Below are 17695 nucleotides of genomic sequence, written 5' to 3'. Positions count from 1 at the left end.
GGAGCAGAAGTGACAAGGAATTCCCCAATAAGATTACGGTTGGCTTACCAGGAGCTGTGGAGGCCAGAAGCAAATGAGATGATATTTTTAAAGTGCTGAAATAAAAGATTGCTGATCAAGAATTCTCTTCTTTGAAAATAAAGGTGAAATTAAGACATTCCCAGGTAAACAGAAACTGATAGGATTTATCTCTTGTACTTCCCTTAAAACAAATACTAGAGGCAGTCCTTCAGGCTGAAATGAAAGGTCATTAGATAGTGACTCAAATCTATATGAAGAATTAAAGAACAATGATAATGGTAAATACATAAGCCAGTATTATTTTTAGCTTGTAACTCTTCTTTTTGTTTCCTCTTGATTGCTGAAGACAGTAGAAATGATACGTTATGTTAAAGTACAGTTTCTTTTTAAGACCTGATGAACTGCTTCATACCTTAATACTTATGAAGAACCAGGTTATCCCTGGAAATATGGAGAGGAAGGAACATTGTAGGTTACAGATAGGTCTCCTTTCTTGGAGAATTCCTGTTTCTTTCTGGGTCTTTAGTTCCTTGAGTATTTTGCTCTGTCCATGCCATACCTGGTTTTCCAGGCCTTGACTATCCCATCATCCCTGGTAATAATGTCAAAATAATTAGTCAAATTCAACAGACAGTACCAATATCTTAGATATTTGAGGAAGATGCTTAGAAGAAGAGTGGAGATAAATTATGTAAAAGTTTCAGTGAAATTAATGGAAGTCCTATGGTCTAATATCAGTATATTCTATCCAACGTAAATAAAAGTTACGAGATGGGGAGATGTACTGTAGTGGAGTATACCACCTGGGTTTGTTTCTTAGCTTCATCACTTATAGTCATTTGTCCTTGGCCAGGTTATTTAAGCTCTTTTTCACAGTAGCCCTAGATCTTTGACTTAAACAATTCTCTGATTGCTCTTAAATCTCAAAGTGGTTATTTTGTCTTTAAAATTATATTTTTCATATATACTATTTTGGGGAATAATATATCATCTATTTGAAATCTAGAACCATGCCTCCAAGCTTACCTAGATATACAAAACATTTTTCACATATGAATAAACATTGACATATAAAATTTATTTTCTTATTTTTCCTTCAGAAAGAAAAATACAGATTCCTATAGGTTACTATGAAATTATACTGTAGTAAATGTTCTTTTGGATCTTACCTAATTTCTAATAATTCTATATGTATCTTTAGTTGCTTTTTGAGATAATCTTATATATTGGCTCAGTTTTTAGATGGAATATTAATAGAGGATTAGGAAAATAATCCAAGAGATGTGTAATTGTTGTTCTTTCCTGAACTGATGAATAATGTATGCTGGAGATTTTTTACCTAGTTTAAATAGATAAGCCCTAGCCAATAAATGATAAGTTTAGCCATATTTAATTTGTAAGGAAAAATTCTCTATATAAGTTACTTTGTATAACATTTGAATTAAAAAATTTAGTGTCAAAAAAAAATTTAGTGTCTCTTTCTCTCTTTTTAAGAAGAACGCAAGTAACCATTAGAAACCTGCTTCTCAGAGGTGGATTTCACAAGCAAAGTTAGTGGTTGGAATTATGACACTGACATTTGCTAATGATAACATGCTGGGAATTACCTGTGTGCTGCCATGCTGGAGAGCAGTCCATTAGTGTTTGAATTGATGCACTTTGGGACTTTTAATTCTTCACAAATTCTATTTCCATGCTTAATTAGGGAAAATACATGGTAGAAAAGTTGCATAGTCCCTTCTTCATACATTTTATTGTCAATGGGAGTGGCAGTTAGTAATTCTTCAAGTTATATTACAACATTCACTTAAAATAATGCAGCTCCATGCTGAGTTTGCTTCAATTAAGTCATATTTTATTTGCTAATGATTTTCCAAGTTGACAATGACCTTGAAGTTGGTATTGTCAACACTTCTTGACATAAAGAGAGTATGATTTAGAGATGAAAGTGCATCAATTTATTTTTCATTTTCTGTCCTGCAATTTTAAGGGGCTTTTAAATTAAATTTCAGATTGAACATTTACCTGAGTAACCTCTGCAGTCAGAGGTTAGTGAATAAGAAGTAGTCAATTCACATGGTTTAGGTGAAAAATAATTTCATGTCTATACAGGAAAAGGATTTTGCTAATGTCTTGAATGGTGTGTGTATATATATTTATGCATAACCTTTCCTTCTACTGTTTATCTTAAGAATTGTAAAACAGTTGAACCACAAAATCACAACAGTGTAAATTAACCTGAAGAAAGCTTCCTAGACAATTCTGCTTGAGGTCTTGAAATGCTGTGTTAAAAGAATTAATATAAAACTTTTACATGTATTTTTTAGGCTATAAAAATGAGATGTAAGAGATGTTTTATCAAAATACTGTCTTAAAATACTGATTTTTTTAAAACAACTGCATGCTATAGTAAATAAACATAGTAGATATACCCCTGCCTGAAATATAACTTGTGTAATATATTTAACATGTTATATTATAATGGAACAGAGTTCTACATTTGTGTGTTGTACTTATTATGCCTAAAATCTGCACAATTATGAAATTCCACTTAATTTCTAAATAAAAATAAGATACAACAGAAATGAAGAAATTTTGCTCTTTCCACGAAACTGTATATGTACTTTGAAATTCATGGCTATGAATTTATTCATATGACTATGGCTATATTAGGTAATTCCATTTGAAAGATGGTCTAGAACACTTATTTTAGCAAAGTGTTTTGTGGCTTGGCATTCTTTCTTTTCCAAAAGCTTTGTAAGGTATAGCAGTCTTTGGAGTTGCCACTGACCCAAAGGAACAGGGTGCTTTTCAGCTACTCTAGTGGATGCTATGGTTTCTTTAAGTATTTGTTTACTACCGTCTGCAGCTCTGCTGGACAGTCAGGCTGTCCAGTTTTTCTGTACTGTTCTGCTAGGTGTTATGAAATTTGCCCTTGCACCCCAGATATAAAGCTTTTGGGTGATCTAACTACCTTATTTCCTTTTGTGTTATACTCAGGAGTGCCAAAGGATTGTATATTCTATGTGTTATAGATATTGATGGGATAGCTCTTTCAATTTTTATTCATAGATCTGTTCCTTCTACTACCAAGAAAGATCTGGGCTTGAGAATCCTGTATCAATTAGATAACCTACTTATGATAATATCACCTTACTTTGATTTGTGCTTTATAGAGTTATAGCTTTGTAGTGTGTTAAAGCTGAATATCTATAGTGAAGATAGGAAAATATCTGTTTGCTCTTTGTGTTGTAATTCATTAAAAGGCATCTACATACTAATAATCTAAGTACATTGAGACCACTTATAGTGCTGGAAATATTCCTAGTATAAATAAGGCTTAGTCTTGCTTATTTACATAACAAATTTTTCTCAGGCTTCATTGGATTGTGGGTATTAGGGAGAGTCACAATTTTGTTAATAACTGAAATATAAGTATGTTGTTTCCTGCTATTGATATAGAGGTCTCTTGTCTTCTGCAAACTTCTTCCCAGGTGTTTCTGGGAGTCCTTAGGGGCTGTCTTGACCATGTTCGTAAACAAGTCTATTTCCACTGAGACAGCTGCTGTTCCACCAGGCACTTTAGTCTCTTACCAGATGGTGCTCTCTGCTGGGCATTTCTACCAATGTACTTGATCACAGCTAAAGTTGCTTGATGAGCTGAAGTGAGGTTGAGGGAATAATGTCTTTCTCTCTTTGTACTACATTGTAATAGAATGATCTAAAAGTAGCACTGAGTTTTGCCTCTGTTCAATGAAAGAGGTCTTTTTAGGTTTTTATCATAGCCTCTTTGTACCCTGCAGGACACAGGCATAAATCGTGGGTACTCTTAGGGGGCAAATTCAGTCCACAGAAAATTTCAGTATTTAGCATTAGCACTTTTTGGACAATAAGATTTTCTTTCTACAATGGAATATTACTCAGCTATTAGAAATGACAAATACCCACCATTTGCTTCAACGTGGATGGAACTGGAGGGTATTATGCTGAGTGAAGTAAGCCAGTCAGAGAAGGACAAACATTATATGTTCTCATTCATTTGGGGAATATAAATAATAGTGAAAGGGAATATAAGGGAAGGGGGAAGAAATGTGTGGGAAATATCAGAAAGGGAGACAGAACGTAAAGACTGCTAACTCTGGGAAACGAACTAGGGGTGGTAGAAGGGGAGGAGGGCGGGGGGTGGGAGTGAATGGGTGATGGGCACTGGGGGTTATTCTGTATGTTAGTAAATTGAACACCAATAAAAAATAAATTAAAAAAAAAAAAGATTTTCTTTCTGGATGAGGGTCCTTATGATTAGCTGCTTCCCATAGGATTAGTTTTAACATTCACCTTCTGATTGGTTTGCCCTATCAGTTCACTACACATTTAAAATCATGACAGAATATTACTTAAACATAATTAATAACTCTCTGTTTCTTTACCCTTGGCTCCAATATCCTCTACCACCCCCAAGCAGGGAATAAACAATCCCTTGTTTATCAATCAATACAGGGGAAACCTATAGAGAAACTGCAGTCCAGTTTCTCTATGTGGTTACATCTATAAAAGTAATCAACAAAGATCCCATTTCACTTCATGGAGACATCAGTGTTCTGTCAGAGATTGTGTTGGCCCCTTAATTCTTTAGATGAGGTGGATATAGAAGGGAAAGTTTAGTTTTATTGTATTTGTATTCTGTAACATCTGAGGGCTAGTTGTTAATGGTAAATTCTAGGAAGTAAAAGACATTTCACATGGTAAGGAACTTTAGTGCTCTACTAGATCTTTTTGGATTTTGTTTGGCATCCCAAAACTTTCTGGAGTGGTGTCTCCCTAAATAGAAAGTTTGTCCTCATTAGGGGCCAATGGCAGTGCTTCTAATTTATTTCCAACTGTGCTAGTCAAGAATAGAGTGGATGTTAACATCAAGTAATGGCCCTGGCACAAATCTCCAAGGGTATTAGTAATTTTGAGAATTGCTCCCTACTTACCACCCGAGAGTCCATCCTTATCTCTTGTTTCTGTCTCATTGGGGTCATCAATAGACTTCAGAGGAGGTTCTTTTCATGTGTGGTGAGTTCTTTTTCTGATTATGTCTCTCTGCTGAGCTATGTTTTCCAGAAATTCTTTGAAGTTTTGGAATGTGAATGATACCTTCTCTTAGTTTCTAGTACTGATAACTTATGTTTATTTTATACACTATTTTTGAAATTTTTGTAGGAGTTGGGCAGATGTGGGTTATTTTTTTAAATTTTTTTTTTATTTATGATAGTCACACACAGAGAGAGAGAGAGAGAGAGAGAGAGAGAGGCAGAGATATAGGCAGAGGGAGAAGCAGGCTCCATGCACCGGGAGCCCGACGTGGGATTTGATCCCGGGTCTCCGGGTTCGCGCCCTGGGCCAAAGGCAGGCGCCAAACTGCTGCACCCCCCAGGGATCCCAGATGTGGGTTTGATTCACCATTTTGAACTGGAATTATACTTTATGTTACTAATATTGCTATTTATTTCATTAATAATTATAATGATAATTGAGAGAGGTTGGTTCCACTGTTCTAGAAGAGTAATACTTAAGCACAAGTGACACTGTTTTATGCAATTAAATTACAAGTTTATGTTATGGGGATTTAATTTTTTTTACATGTATATAAATTGAATTATTAATCCAAGTTTATTTTAAAACAATATTTTTATAAATGTGAATTAAAGAATAAGGTAAGTAGATCACAGTTTACATTTATCAGTTAAAAATGTTTTTAAAGAAATTCTTGAATGATTGCTCAATTTAGAATCTATTAGGTCAACAAAAGAGAATTTCTATAAGAGAAGTTACTGTTCTTATATTTTACTGTTTTATTAATTTCTAATGAAACCAAATCCTTTAACTTCTTTATAGTGAACTTTTCAGGGTCATGCCTAATTTTGACATTTATTATAATAGATGCAAAGGAAATACTGTTGATTTCTCATGTTGTGAATAATTTCTTTGGCAATAAAGAACTAATCTGGACCTCAAACAAGAAAATGAACTGGGGGCAGCATTTAATTTGTTTGTTATATATTTGTTGCCATTTGAAAACTTTACATGAGTATGTTATAGTTTTAATACCAGGTAATTAGAAATTACTTAATATCTGTTGGTGATAATTTGAATTTTTTTTTCTGGAAATTAATTTAATTTCTATTTAATTAAGACCACTTTTAATAGACTTTCTATTACCTAACTCATACAATTCTGCCCAACCCTCCCTTTTTTAAACAATGAGGAGCTCCTCTTTATTGCCCTTAAGATTTTAGATTGTTGAGTGTATGTATTGCCAAGAGCAAAGCTGTTCATATTGATTGAAGATATGCTAAAACTAGAGATACTTCTCTAGGAATCCTGGTTGACTCAGGAGTGGGATGGGCATGGCAGTATTCATTTAGGTTGAGAGAAGACTTGAGTATTTGTTAGTGGAACCCCTTTGGCTAAGGCTATCCTTGCTTTGGATTTAGAATTGAATGAAGTTAAACTTTGTTTCGTGGCTTATTTAAACTATGTCTCATCTTCACTTTTTTTTTCCTTTAAAGGATTTTTCCAGTGCAACTTTGAAATACAAGGGGATACATTTTGGCAACTCTTTGGGAAGACTTGAGTTACCTATAAAGTCAGGACCTGGTCCTGGACAGTATGATATAGGCCAGTAAGTAAAAAAACAAAAAACAAAAAACAAAAACAAAAACAAAACAAAACAAAACAAAATATATATATATATATTTTAATATATATACACACACACACACATTTAATATAGTTCTTGACTAGAAAGTATTCTAATAATTTAGACCAGGACATGCTGTTATGTAAGTACAGATCAGTATGAAAAACTCCAAGAAGTATTTTTGAGTAACCTATATGAAAACTATTGCTTTTTTTTTATGAGCCAGACCCTGTGCTATCTGCTTCACATGTATTACCTCATTTAACCTTCCCAAGTCTCTGTGTAGTTACTATTGTTATCCATATTTTATTGGTGAAAAGTGCAAGGGTCAAAAAGAGTAAATAACATTCAAGATCATTTGGCTATTAAGTGGCAAAGCTAGACTTTAACCAAGGCCTGTTTGTGATTGTACAACCCATGTGTCTGAATACTAAAATATACACAGAAGATCAGAGAAAATATAAAAGAAGGTAACCCAGTATTCATTTGTGCCTGGCTCCAGTGTCCATTCTTCTGACTAAATGGTAGATGTAGAAGCCATTCTTATTGTGGGGTTCAGAGCCATAGCATCAGGTTGGAGCTTATATTTATGAAGTTTAACCAGGAAGTACATTTCCGGTAAAATAACTCTGCCTTACTTTCTGTCTCCTACGGTTAAGACCTTAGCCATGGGTCCATGGGAGACTAAGTTGAGTAGCAAATACCATGTTGTTCTCAGAATCTATCACCTGTTTTCATTACAATTTTTAAAGAAGATCCATTTTATCTGTCTGATTCTTTTTCTCTAATAGAATGAATTTTCTTTTTCTTTTTTTTAAAAGATTTTATTTATTTATTCATGATAGTCACAGAGAGAGAGAGAGAGAGAGAGAGAGAGAGAGAGGCAGAGACGGCAGAGACACAGGCAGAAGGAGAAGCAGGCTCCACGCAGGGAGCCCGACGTGGGATTCGATCCCAGGTCTCCAGGATCGCGCCCCGGGTCAAAGGCAGGCGCTAAACCGCTGTGCCACCCAGGGATCCCTAGAATGAATTTTCTTATAAGAAGTCCCGCAGTGGGGATCCCTGAGTGGCGCAGCGGTTTGGCGCCTGCCTTTGGCCCAGGGCGCGATCCTGGAGACCCGGGATGGAATCCCACGTCGGGCTCCTGGTGCATGGAGCCTGCTTCTCCCTCTGCCTATGTCTCTGCCTCTCTCTCTCTCTCTGTGACTATCATAAATAAAATAAAAAAAAAAAAAAAAAAAAAGAAGTCCCACAGTGATTACCTATCTAAGTAGTTTCCTAGACAGATTCAAACACATCTTTATACCAGTGGTGGTTATGGCTTAGACTCTTCTTAGACTCCCTTACTAATGTTCATTTACTGAACAAACATTGTTTGAATTCTGTGTGTTAGTACTACACATGGTAACAGAATAAAAGGGATAAAACATGGTTCTTGTTTTTGGGAATTTATCCCCTATTCTCTTTTCATTTTTTTCACTCTCCTAAACAGGGAGGTACACCTTGTATTTTTATTCTTTTAGTAGTACACTAGAACTTTAATATGCATGTTTAGCTTAATGGGGTCTAACAATATTTTTGTCATTGTCCCAAATGAAACAAAGTCTAAAGTCTACGAGATGTTCTAATTCATTCTGTTCATCCTCTTACATGTGCTTTTGTTATTCAGTGTTCTAATTTTATCCTTTTTTTCTTTCAGTTTGGCTGGTTTACTTATCTGTCTGTCTGTCTGTCTGTCTGCCTGCCTCCTGCCCATTAATTTTATTGAGGTTTAATTAACATAAGGCAAAAATAACCTTTTTTTTAAGGTTTGTAGTTCTCTGATGATTGCTTTCCTTTCATTCCACTACACTTCTGACCAAATACTATAGGCATAACTGAGAGTCTAACCTTGTTGTTCTGATTTTGCTAGGCAGTTTTTTCCTAAGAGTCTCTTTTGTTTCTCCAGCTCTGTCCCACTCTCATTCTAATTCCTGGTTTTTAAATGTTACTTTCTCTTTGAGCTTTTTTATTTCCTGTGTTTCTTCTATTTACATTTTCACTTTTGCTTGTAAGAATGTATCCATATAAATTGCATTCCAGACTGCTTCAGTTATGTCACCATTTCCATAATTTGTCTGCTCTTTGGTTTTGCTGCCTCACCATACCTTTTATTTGGAGTTGTCTTGGTTCCATCTGGTAGTTGACATTTTGTACCTTTTTTTTTTTTAACCTTTTACTTTACTGATCAAGTCAGAATTATAAAAATTATTAAAAGAAAATATTTACAATTATATAACTTAGGCATTTGTTTTTATGTTTTTCTTTATGTTTTTAAAAATGCTTATGTTCAGTATAGTTCATTGGAAATATATGGGGGTTTTTTTGAAATTCTGTTTAATAAATGGAAAAAAATAGTATAGTCAATATAGTCTATTTAAAAATAACTTTTGTAGGGACACCTGGTGGCACAGTCAGTTAAGTGTCCGGCTCTTGGTTTCAGAGCAGGTCCGTGATCTCAGAGTTGTGAGATTGAGCCCTGCTTCAGACTCTGTGCTTAGTGCAGAGTTTGCTTGAGATTTTCTCTCCCTCTGCCCCTCCTGCTTGTGCTCTCATTCTCTCTAAAATAAATAAGTAGATCTTTAAAAAAATTCTTGTAGTAATAATAGCTCAGTTATGTGTACTTATGGGCCATGTATGGCATTAAATATTTCACCTATATTATCTACTTTAATCATTACAATCTTAAGAATTGGTTGTGACTATTTCCAATCAGGTGAAGAATTAGAGTTTAGAGAAGTAAGGTGATTTGTGTAAGGCCACACAGCTAGTAGGTAACAGTGTTAGGATTCATATCAGTCTGTCTGACTCTAAAACTTGGGCTGTTAATGACTTTTAGTTTCTTCTTCTTGAGGTTGTGTAAATTTCAGTGAAAATAAGTTTCTCTTTTATTTTTCAAAAAACTTTATGTCCCTTTTTTGATTGTTTTATGATAGAAATAGTTGAAATACCAAGGGATTTGAAATTTTAAAGATGTTTTATATTAAATGGAACACACAGACTGTTTTGGGTAACTTTTTATTTAAACTCCTGATATAAATCCCACATCTAATTTTTTTTGGAGTCATTATTAGTGTAGGTTTATTATAATGCTCTGAATTGGAAAATGCACAACTAGCCAGCATAAATGAATACATTTTACAAAATTTAGAATATATTGGCCTAACATACCCAGATGATTCTATTATGCATACTTTTGAAGCAGGCAATGTTCATGTAAAATTTTCTATTTGTTTATATAAACAAATATGTATTTGAAGCTGAAAGCTCCTCAATTTTTCTGACTTTGCTAAAGGAAGAAGACCCCTCATTATGAAAATATTAACATCAAGAAAGATCAACAGCTAAATTATTGCTTAAATCTCCCACGATTTTATGAAGTAATAATATTGCAGGAGGAAAAAAAGGTAAGTTGAAATGTAACTATCTTATCTTCTTTCTATGTATTTAAGATTGTAATTACAAGGTTAGAGTACTCTTAGATCTACTGTGTCTAGTAGCTAGTTGTTACTCAGTGAATATTATTGAAGGGACTAAAAATTTCCAGCAAGTGATCACCATCTCTACTTGAATATCTCTTGTGATAAATAACTCATTAGCCCTAAGGTTTATTGTTTCAGTAGTGGACAACTCTGTTTCGTACAATTTCCTTCTGATCTAAATTTGCCTGCCTGCTGCCTACTTTTTCTCCTTTTTCTTGTGACTTCCTTTCAATCTCCTTTTCAGTCTTTTTCTAGTAAGAACAAATATTCCTCACTTAGCTATTCTTATTTAAATTCATGGTAATTTATTTTCCTTTAAAGTTATCTAGGGATCTTTTCTAGTTTATGGATTTCCCTCTTTTCCTTTCTCTCTCTTTTTATTTTTTTATTTTTATTTTTTTTCTCTCTCTTTTTAATATGATACTAGAATTAAGTGTAATATTCTTGGTGTAGTGTGATTTGTGCATAGTAGGATTTTCATCTTTCTTCTTCTGGATAATAAATATTTATTAATATAAAACTCCGGATACCACTAAATTTTTTTGTAGCTATGTTTCAGGTTACTCTTTTGCAACTTGTTAGGCAAATAAAACTGAAGAGCTTTTTTCCTCCTTCAGTATATTATTATATTTAAACATAAAAACTTGAAAATAGAATATTACACAGTTATAAAAAAGGATAAGATCTTATTTGCAATAACATGGATGGACTCAGGGTAGTATGCTAAGTGAATTAAATCAAAGAAAGATAAATACCATATGATTTTACTCCTATGTGAAATCTAAAAAAGACAAGCAAAAAAGCAGAATTAGACCTATAAATACATAGAATAAACTGATGGTTACCAGAGGGAAGGAGTTTGGGGAGTTAGGAAAAATTGATGAAGAAGAGTGGAAAATACAGGCTTACAGTTATGGAATGAATAAATCATGAGAATAAAGGGACAGCACGGGGAGTATAGTTTATGATATTATAATAGTGTTGTATAGTGGCAGATGGTAGCTATACTTCTGGAGAGCATAGCATAATGTATAGAGAAGTTGAATCACTATGCATATATTTGAAACTAATATAATGTCATGTATCAACTATATTCAAGTACATAAAAAACCTTGAAGATAATAGAATACAAATTTTAAAATGGGTTGTTTAGAATAAGGGTAAGTGATTCTCAGCTGGAAAATCAGTAACTGTTTCAGTAAGAATTTTCTTTGCATTTGATTTCCTTGGTCTTCCTCTGAATATCAATCTGCAATGCAAAATATTGTTTCTAGAAATAAAAAGACACATTAACAGAATAATATAATTGATTTTATAGAATTATAATAATTAATCTCAAACAGTATGCAAAGTGTTAATTTAGAATCATGAGAGATAATGGTCTAGTTTTCTGTACTTATAATGTCTTTGTTTTGTTTACATATTAGGGTTATACTGGTTTCATAGAATGAGTTAGGAAGTATTCCCTCTGCTTCTATCCTCTGAAAGAGTTTGTAGAGAATTGGTATAATCTGTTCCTTAAATGTTTGGTAAAATTTACTGGTGAACCCACCTGGGCTTGGTGCTTTCTTTTTTTTGGAAGGTTATTAATTACTGATTCAATTTAAAAAAAAAAGATATAGCCTATTTGGATCATATCTTTTTCCTTGTGTGAGTTTGGGAAGATTGAGTCTTTCAAGGAATTGGTCCAATTTATCTGGTTTATCAAATGTATAGGCATATAGTTCATAGTATTCCTTTATTATTCTTTTAATGTTTATGGGATCTGTAGTGATGTCTTCTCTTTCATTTCTGATACAAGTAATTATATCCTTCTTTTTTCTTAGTTTACCTGGCTAGAGACTTATATATTTGATTGAGCTTTTCAAAGTCCTGGCTTTTGGTTTCATTGATTTTTCTCTACTCATTTCTTATTTTCAATTTAATTGAGTTTTGCTCTAATTGCTCTAATTCTACTTATTTCTTTTCTATTGCCTACTTTGAGTTTAATTTGGACTTCTTTTTTCATTTTCCTAAGGTGGAAACTCAGACTTTCATTGCTACAAATGATGTCAATTATATCTAGTTGATTGATGGTATTATTGATTTCAACTATGTCCGTACTGATTTTCTGCCTGCTAGTCTGCCTGTTTCTGAGAAATGGGTGTTGAAGTCTTCAACTGTAATAGTGGATTCATTTATTTTTACTGCAGCCCTATCAGTTTTGCCTCATATAGTTTGCTGCTTTGTTGTTAGGCACATGTACGTTAAGAGTCTTTTTGTAATGATCTTTAGCCCTGATAATCTTCCTTGCTTTGAAGTCTTTATTGTCTAAAATTAATATATCTTGTCTTGCTTTCTTTTGATTAGTATTAGCATAGTATGTTTTTCTCCATTTGTTTTTAATTTATGTGTGTGTGTGTGTGTGTATTTTAAAGATTTTTATTTATTTATTCATGAGAGGCACAGAGAGAGACAGAGGCAGAGGGAGAAGCAGGCTCAGTGCAAGGAGCCCTATGTGGGACTTGATCCCGGGTCTCCAGGATTGTGCCCTGGGCCGAAGGCAGGTGCTAAACCACCGAGCCACCCAGGTGTCCCTTGTATTTGTTTTTATATTTAAAGTGGGATTCTTATAGACAGCAAAACTACTGTACAAGTCTTGTATAGTGGGTCTTATTTGTTGATCCACTGACAATCTCCTTTTTTTTTTTTTTAAGATTTTATTTATTTATTCATGAGAGACAGAGAGAGGCAGAGACATAGGCAGAGGGAGAAGCAGGCCCCATGCAGGGAGCCTGATATGGGACTGAATCCCAGGACTCCAGGATCACGTCCTGGGCCAAAGGCGTCGCTAAACCGCTGAGTCACCCAGGTGTCCAATGTCCATCTTTTAATTGGTAAATTTAGATCATTAGACATTCAAGGATTATTGATATAGTTGGACTAATATCTACCACATTTGTTACTGTTTTCTATTTGATGCCCTTGTTTTTTGCTCCTATTTTTATCATGCATTCCTTTTCTGCCTTTTGTGTGGTTCTCATCTGTTCTTATCTTCTATTTTCTTTATTTATCAGAGCACTTAGCATATTAATCCTACTTGTTTTAAGTTCTCATTTGGTGATGGAACTTTCCCGCCATGTCTGGCTCTGATACTTGCCCTGTTTCTTCTGATTTTTCCTTTTTATTATGGGTTTTAATTTTCTCTTAATTACTGGATATCTTAGTCTGTTTGGGTTGCTATAACAGAATAGCATAGACTGAATGGCTTATAAATAAGAAAAAATTATTCTTTATAACTCTGGGAATCTAGGAAATCCAAGAAGAAGGTACCAGCAGATTCAGTTCTTTTGAGGATTTACTTCCTGGTCCATGGTTGTCTTTTTGCTGTGTCTTTACATGGTGGAAGAGGCAAGGGAGCTGTCTTGGATGCCTTTTTTTTTTTTAAAGACTCTAATCCTATTCATCAGAGCTCTGCGCCCATGAGTTAATCACTTCAGCACCTAATAGATCTAGGGAAGGAAAATGCCCAATTCCAGTCACCTCTGGCTTCTCATATAAGATAAAGAAAATACCTAACTCCAGCCCACACTAGCCATTCTAACCCAGTTAAAAGAGAGTTACACTTATGAAGTGTAACTTATAAGAAATACTTATGAAGTTCATAGTCCAGTTCAGAGGCAGAGGCCCACTAAAAGAGTGAGAGCTAATAATAGAACTATATAGAACTCTTCCCCTTCCTGGGACACTTGGCGGCTCAGTCAATTAAAGCATCTGCCTTCGGACTGAGCCCCACATGGGGCTCCCTGCTCAGTAAAGAGCCTGCTTCTCTTCTCCTTCTGCTGCTCCCCCTGCTTGTGCACTCTCTCCCTGTCAAATAAATAAATAAAATCTTAAGAAAAAAAAAAAAAAAAACTCTTCCTCTTCCCCATACCTTACTACCATATTACTAAAGGCATATTTACAACAGTTCCTTTACCTAATACATGATATCAAGTTATATAGATTGAATGTTTATATCCCCCCACCTCCAAAATTCATGTTAAGCCTGTTCTCCTAATGTGATGATATTTGGAGTCGATAGCTCTTGTTGCTGCTGCAGAAACCTGCAACGTTGGCTGCCACAGAACCCTGTAGTTTTTGGCGATGTTGACCTCAGGTATCTGAGCTTTATGAGTGTATACTGCTGCCCCTTCTCTGAAGCCGGAACCTTCTCTGTGGCTCCCGCTCCCTCAGGGGCTAGAGCCATTGTTCTCCTCAGCTAGTGCCCTGACAACTACCCACAGTTCTTTCCCCATGGAAGGTAGTCCATAAAATCTGGAAGAGATGACTGCTTCCCCAAATGTACAGACATTAATGCAAGGCATAAGAAATAAAGAAAATCAAGGAAACATGACACCACCAAAAGAATATAATTGTTCAGTAAGTGGCTCCAAACAAAAGCTCTGTCAATAAATTCAAAATTATTGTTTTAAAGAAGTTCAGTGACGTTTAAGAGAACAAAGTTAGAAAACTTAATGAAATCAAAATAATAATAGTTGAATAAAATGTGAAGTTTAACAGAGATAGAAATAACAAAAAAAGAACTAAACAAATCCTGGAGCTAAAGAATACAATGAATGAAATGAAAAATGCAATAGAGAGCTTCAATAGTAGACTCATTCAAATGGAAGAAAGAATCTTGTCAACACAAAGAAAGTTCATTTGAAATTTTTCAGTCAGAGGAGAAAAAAAGATAAAAGAATGGAAGAGAATGAGGGATTCTTACAGTATTTATACCACATCATGAGAGAATCAATATATGCACTTTGGAAGTCTCAAAAGGAGAAGAGAGAGAAAGGAGCTGAAAGAAATAATGGCTGAAGACTTTCCAAATCTTTGGAGGGAATTCATGAAGCTCAAAGGTCCTGAAATAGAATCAACCCAAAGATTACATGGAGATGCATTATAGTTAAATTGTGAAAAGTCAATGACAAAGAGAATTTTTAATGCAATAAGAGAAAAGTGATTTATCATGTATAAGACTCCTCTGAAAACTGTTCCCCAAGAATGTAAGTTGATTTCTCAGTAGAAACTTTGATATAGGGTGAGAAGATGTATTCAAAGAACTGAAAAACAAAACAAAACAAAACAAAACACAGCCAAATAAGAATACTATACCCAGGAATATTATTCGTTAAAAATGGAGACAAAATGTCTTTCCCAGATAAACAATAACTGTCACTCTTAGATCTGCCTTACAAGATATACTTAACATATTTCTTCAAATTGAAAAGAAAACATGCTAAACAGCAGCATGAAATCTTATAGGTAAAGGTGAACATATAAACATACATAGGTTAATATAGTAGTAACAATGGTGTGTAAATTACTTTAACTCTAATGTGAAAGTATTTCCCACACTGGGCTCCCTGCATGGAGCCTGCTTCTCCACCTCTCTCTCTGTGTCTCTCATGAATAAATAATTAAAATCTTAAAAAAAAAATAGAGCAGAGTAAGTCAAATGAAGGAGAATAAGAAAATAAAACATTTGAATTAGTGTTTTAAAAGATAAAATAGACAAACTGTTAGACTGAAAAAGAGAAAAGACTCAGAAAAATCAGATGAAAGTAAACATTTCAATGGATGCCTCAGAATAAAAAGAAAAGGACTGTAAGGGTACCATTATGAACAACTATATACAAACCCACTGGACTACTTAATGAGAAATAAATTCCTGGAAACATACAACCTAGCAAAACTGAATCAGGAAGAAATAGAAAGCCTGAACAGACCAATAACAAAGAACCTGACTCAGTAATAAAAAAATCTACCAACAAAGAAAAGTCCAGGGCCTAATATCTTCATGGGTGAGTTTTACCAAACATTCAAAGAATAATTAATACCAATCCTTAAGTTCTTCCAGAAAATAGAAGAGGGAATGCTTCCAAACTCATTTTATGAGTCTAGCATCCCAATATCCCTGAGGAATTATAGTTGTAAAAATTCTTAATAAAATATTAGCTGTTAAATAAAAAATTTAAGAGTGTATTTAAAGGATTATATACCATGGCCAAGTGTGATTTATCTCAGGGATGCAAGGATGGTTCAACATATACAACATGATACAACACTTTAAACCCCATGTGGTCATTTCAATAGATGTAGAAAAAACATTTGATAAAGTTCAGCACCCATTCATGATTGAAACTCTATACAAAAAGAAGTATGGAAGGATCTACCATCAACAGAAAAAAGAAAATGAAAATGGTAAATCTCTCAGGTGATGGATATATTAATTAGCTTGTGTGTGGTGATTGTTTCACTATATTTGTATATAAAATGATCAAATGGTACACTTTAAATATATACCGCTATCATTTTACTTTTATCTTGTATTTTTCACTTATAATTATTGTGAATTATATGCAAAAATACTATATCAGTATTATCGTATTATATATCACTGTTATTTGTTATACATGGAAAAATTGTAAAAGATAAGGAATGGTTATAGTACAAGTCTTGGTATGTTAGGGGAGTAGGTGGTAGAAGATATGAATGCTCTAAAGAGCTGAAGATTTGACTGCTGCTTGGTGTGTCATTTTCTAGTGAAATCTAATGTATAGTTTAAATTTGACCGTATTTAAGGGTAATTTCATTATAATTATACATGCACTTTTAAAAACAAATTTTAAACAAGATATGTTTACTTAAGGGCTCCTCTGTTCTAACTGTATGTAGTTTGCCTCTTTTTCCTTTAAAAATCAACTCTGAAAACAATTTTGATAAAATAAGAATATTGGGGTATCAAAGAACAGTTATTGTGAAAGTAGATAACAACATACTGATATTTTCTTCATATTTAGTATAATATGAAACTAATACTGTTCAAAATGATTTTTTCCCCACAACTTTTTCCATGGAGTATTCCAACGTGCCTAATAATAAAAATTAACTTCTCATTTCTTTACCCTATAAATAGTAAAAGGAATAAGGAATTAAGTTGAATGAACTAGTTGAAAATAGGAACTTAATTGTACATAGCACTTCTCAGTGCTTTTTTGTCATAGCAAAGATGTAGAAATTTCTAATTTACACTTTGAGATAACAAGGGAAGATGGAGTCTTTTCCATTTGTTAAAATCTAATTTTTTTGGCTTATATAATGATAAATGGTAATTTCTCAATGATTATTAGACTGGATTTGGCTCATAGACCATAGTTTGTTGACCCCTGAAAGAAAGATATTGAGGTGCATGGGATATAGATTTACTAATTTTATTTGGATAGCATATATCATTTTGGTGACATATGCAAAACATATCTCTCTAGAGGATGAGGGAGGTAGCACTTGAGAGTTCAGCACTTGAGAAGATTGAATATACACTATGAGGAATGTGACAAGGAGTTAAACTGAGGTAAATAAAATAGTACCAGGTTAACAGAAGAAGGTCCCTTTTGATAGTGATCAGCAAAAGCCTGTTGTTAATATGGAGGTAGGAGTAGGG

The 17695-nt window shown here is 33.9% G+C and overlaps 1 protein-coding gene across 43 annotated transcripts in view; it reads left to right on the top strand.

The window, feature by feature from the left end:
• The window catches only part of STPG2 (sperm tail PG-rich repeat containing 2), a 523536-nt gene that overhangs the window by 23556 nt on the left and 482285 nt on the right, over window positions 1–17695 (top strand). For all 43 annotated transcript variants that reach the window (XR_013371292.1, XR_013371283.1, XR_013371282.1 and 40 more), the window contains 2 exons: window positions 6576–6688; window positions 10041–10152. Coding sequence is in view for 22 of the 43 variants with exons in the window: in XM_077882938.1 (XP_077739064.1) it covers window positions 6576–6688; window positions 10041–10152 (225 nt within the window). In the remaining 21 variants the exon portion in view is untranslated. The remainder of the gene's footprint in view (window positions 1–6575; window positions 6689–10040; window positions 10153–17695) is intronic.

This window comes from Canis aureus, chromosome 33 (genome assembly GCF_053574225.1).
Source record: "Canis aureus isolate CA01 chromosome 33, VMU_Caureus_v.1.0, whole genome shotgun sequence".
NCBI classification, from domain to species: domain Eukaryota; kingdom Metazoa; phylum Chordata; class Mammalia; order Carnivora; family Canidae; genus Canis; species Canis aureus.
Note: the sequence above shows the minus strand (reverse complement) of the source record. Positions and strands in the feature narration are given on the sequence as shown.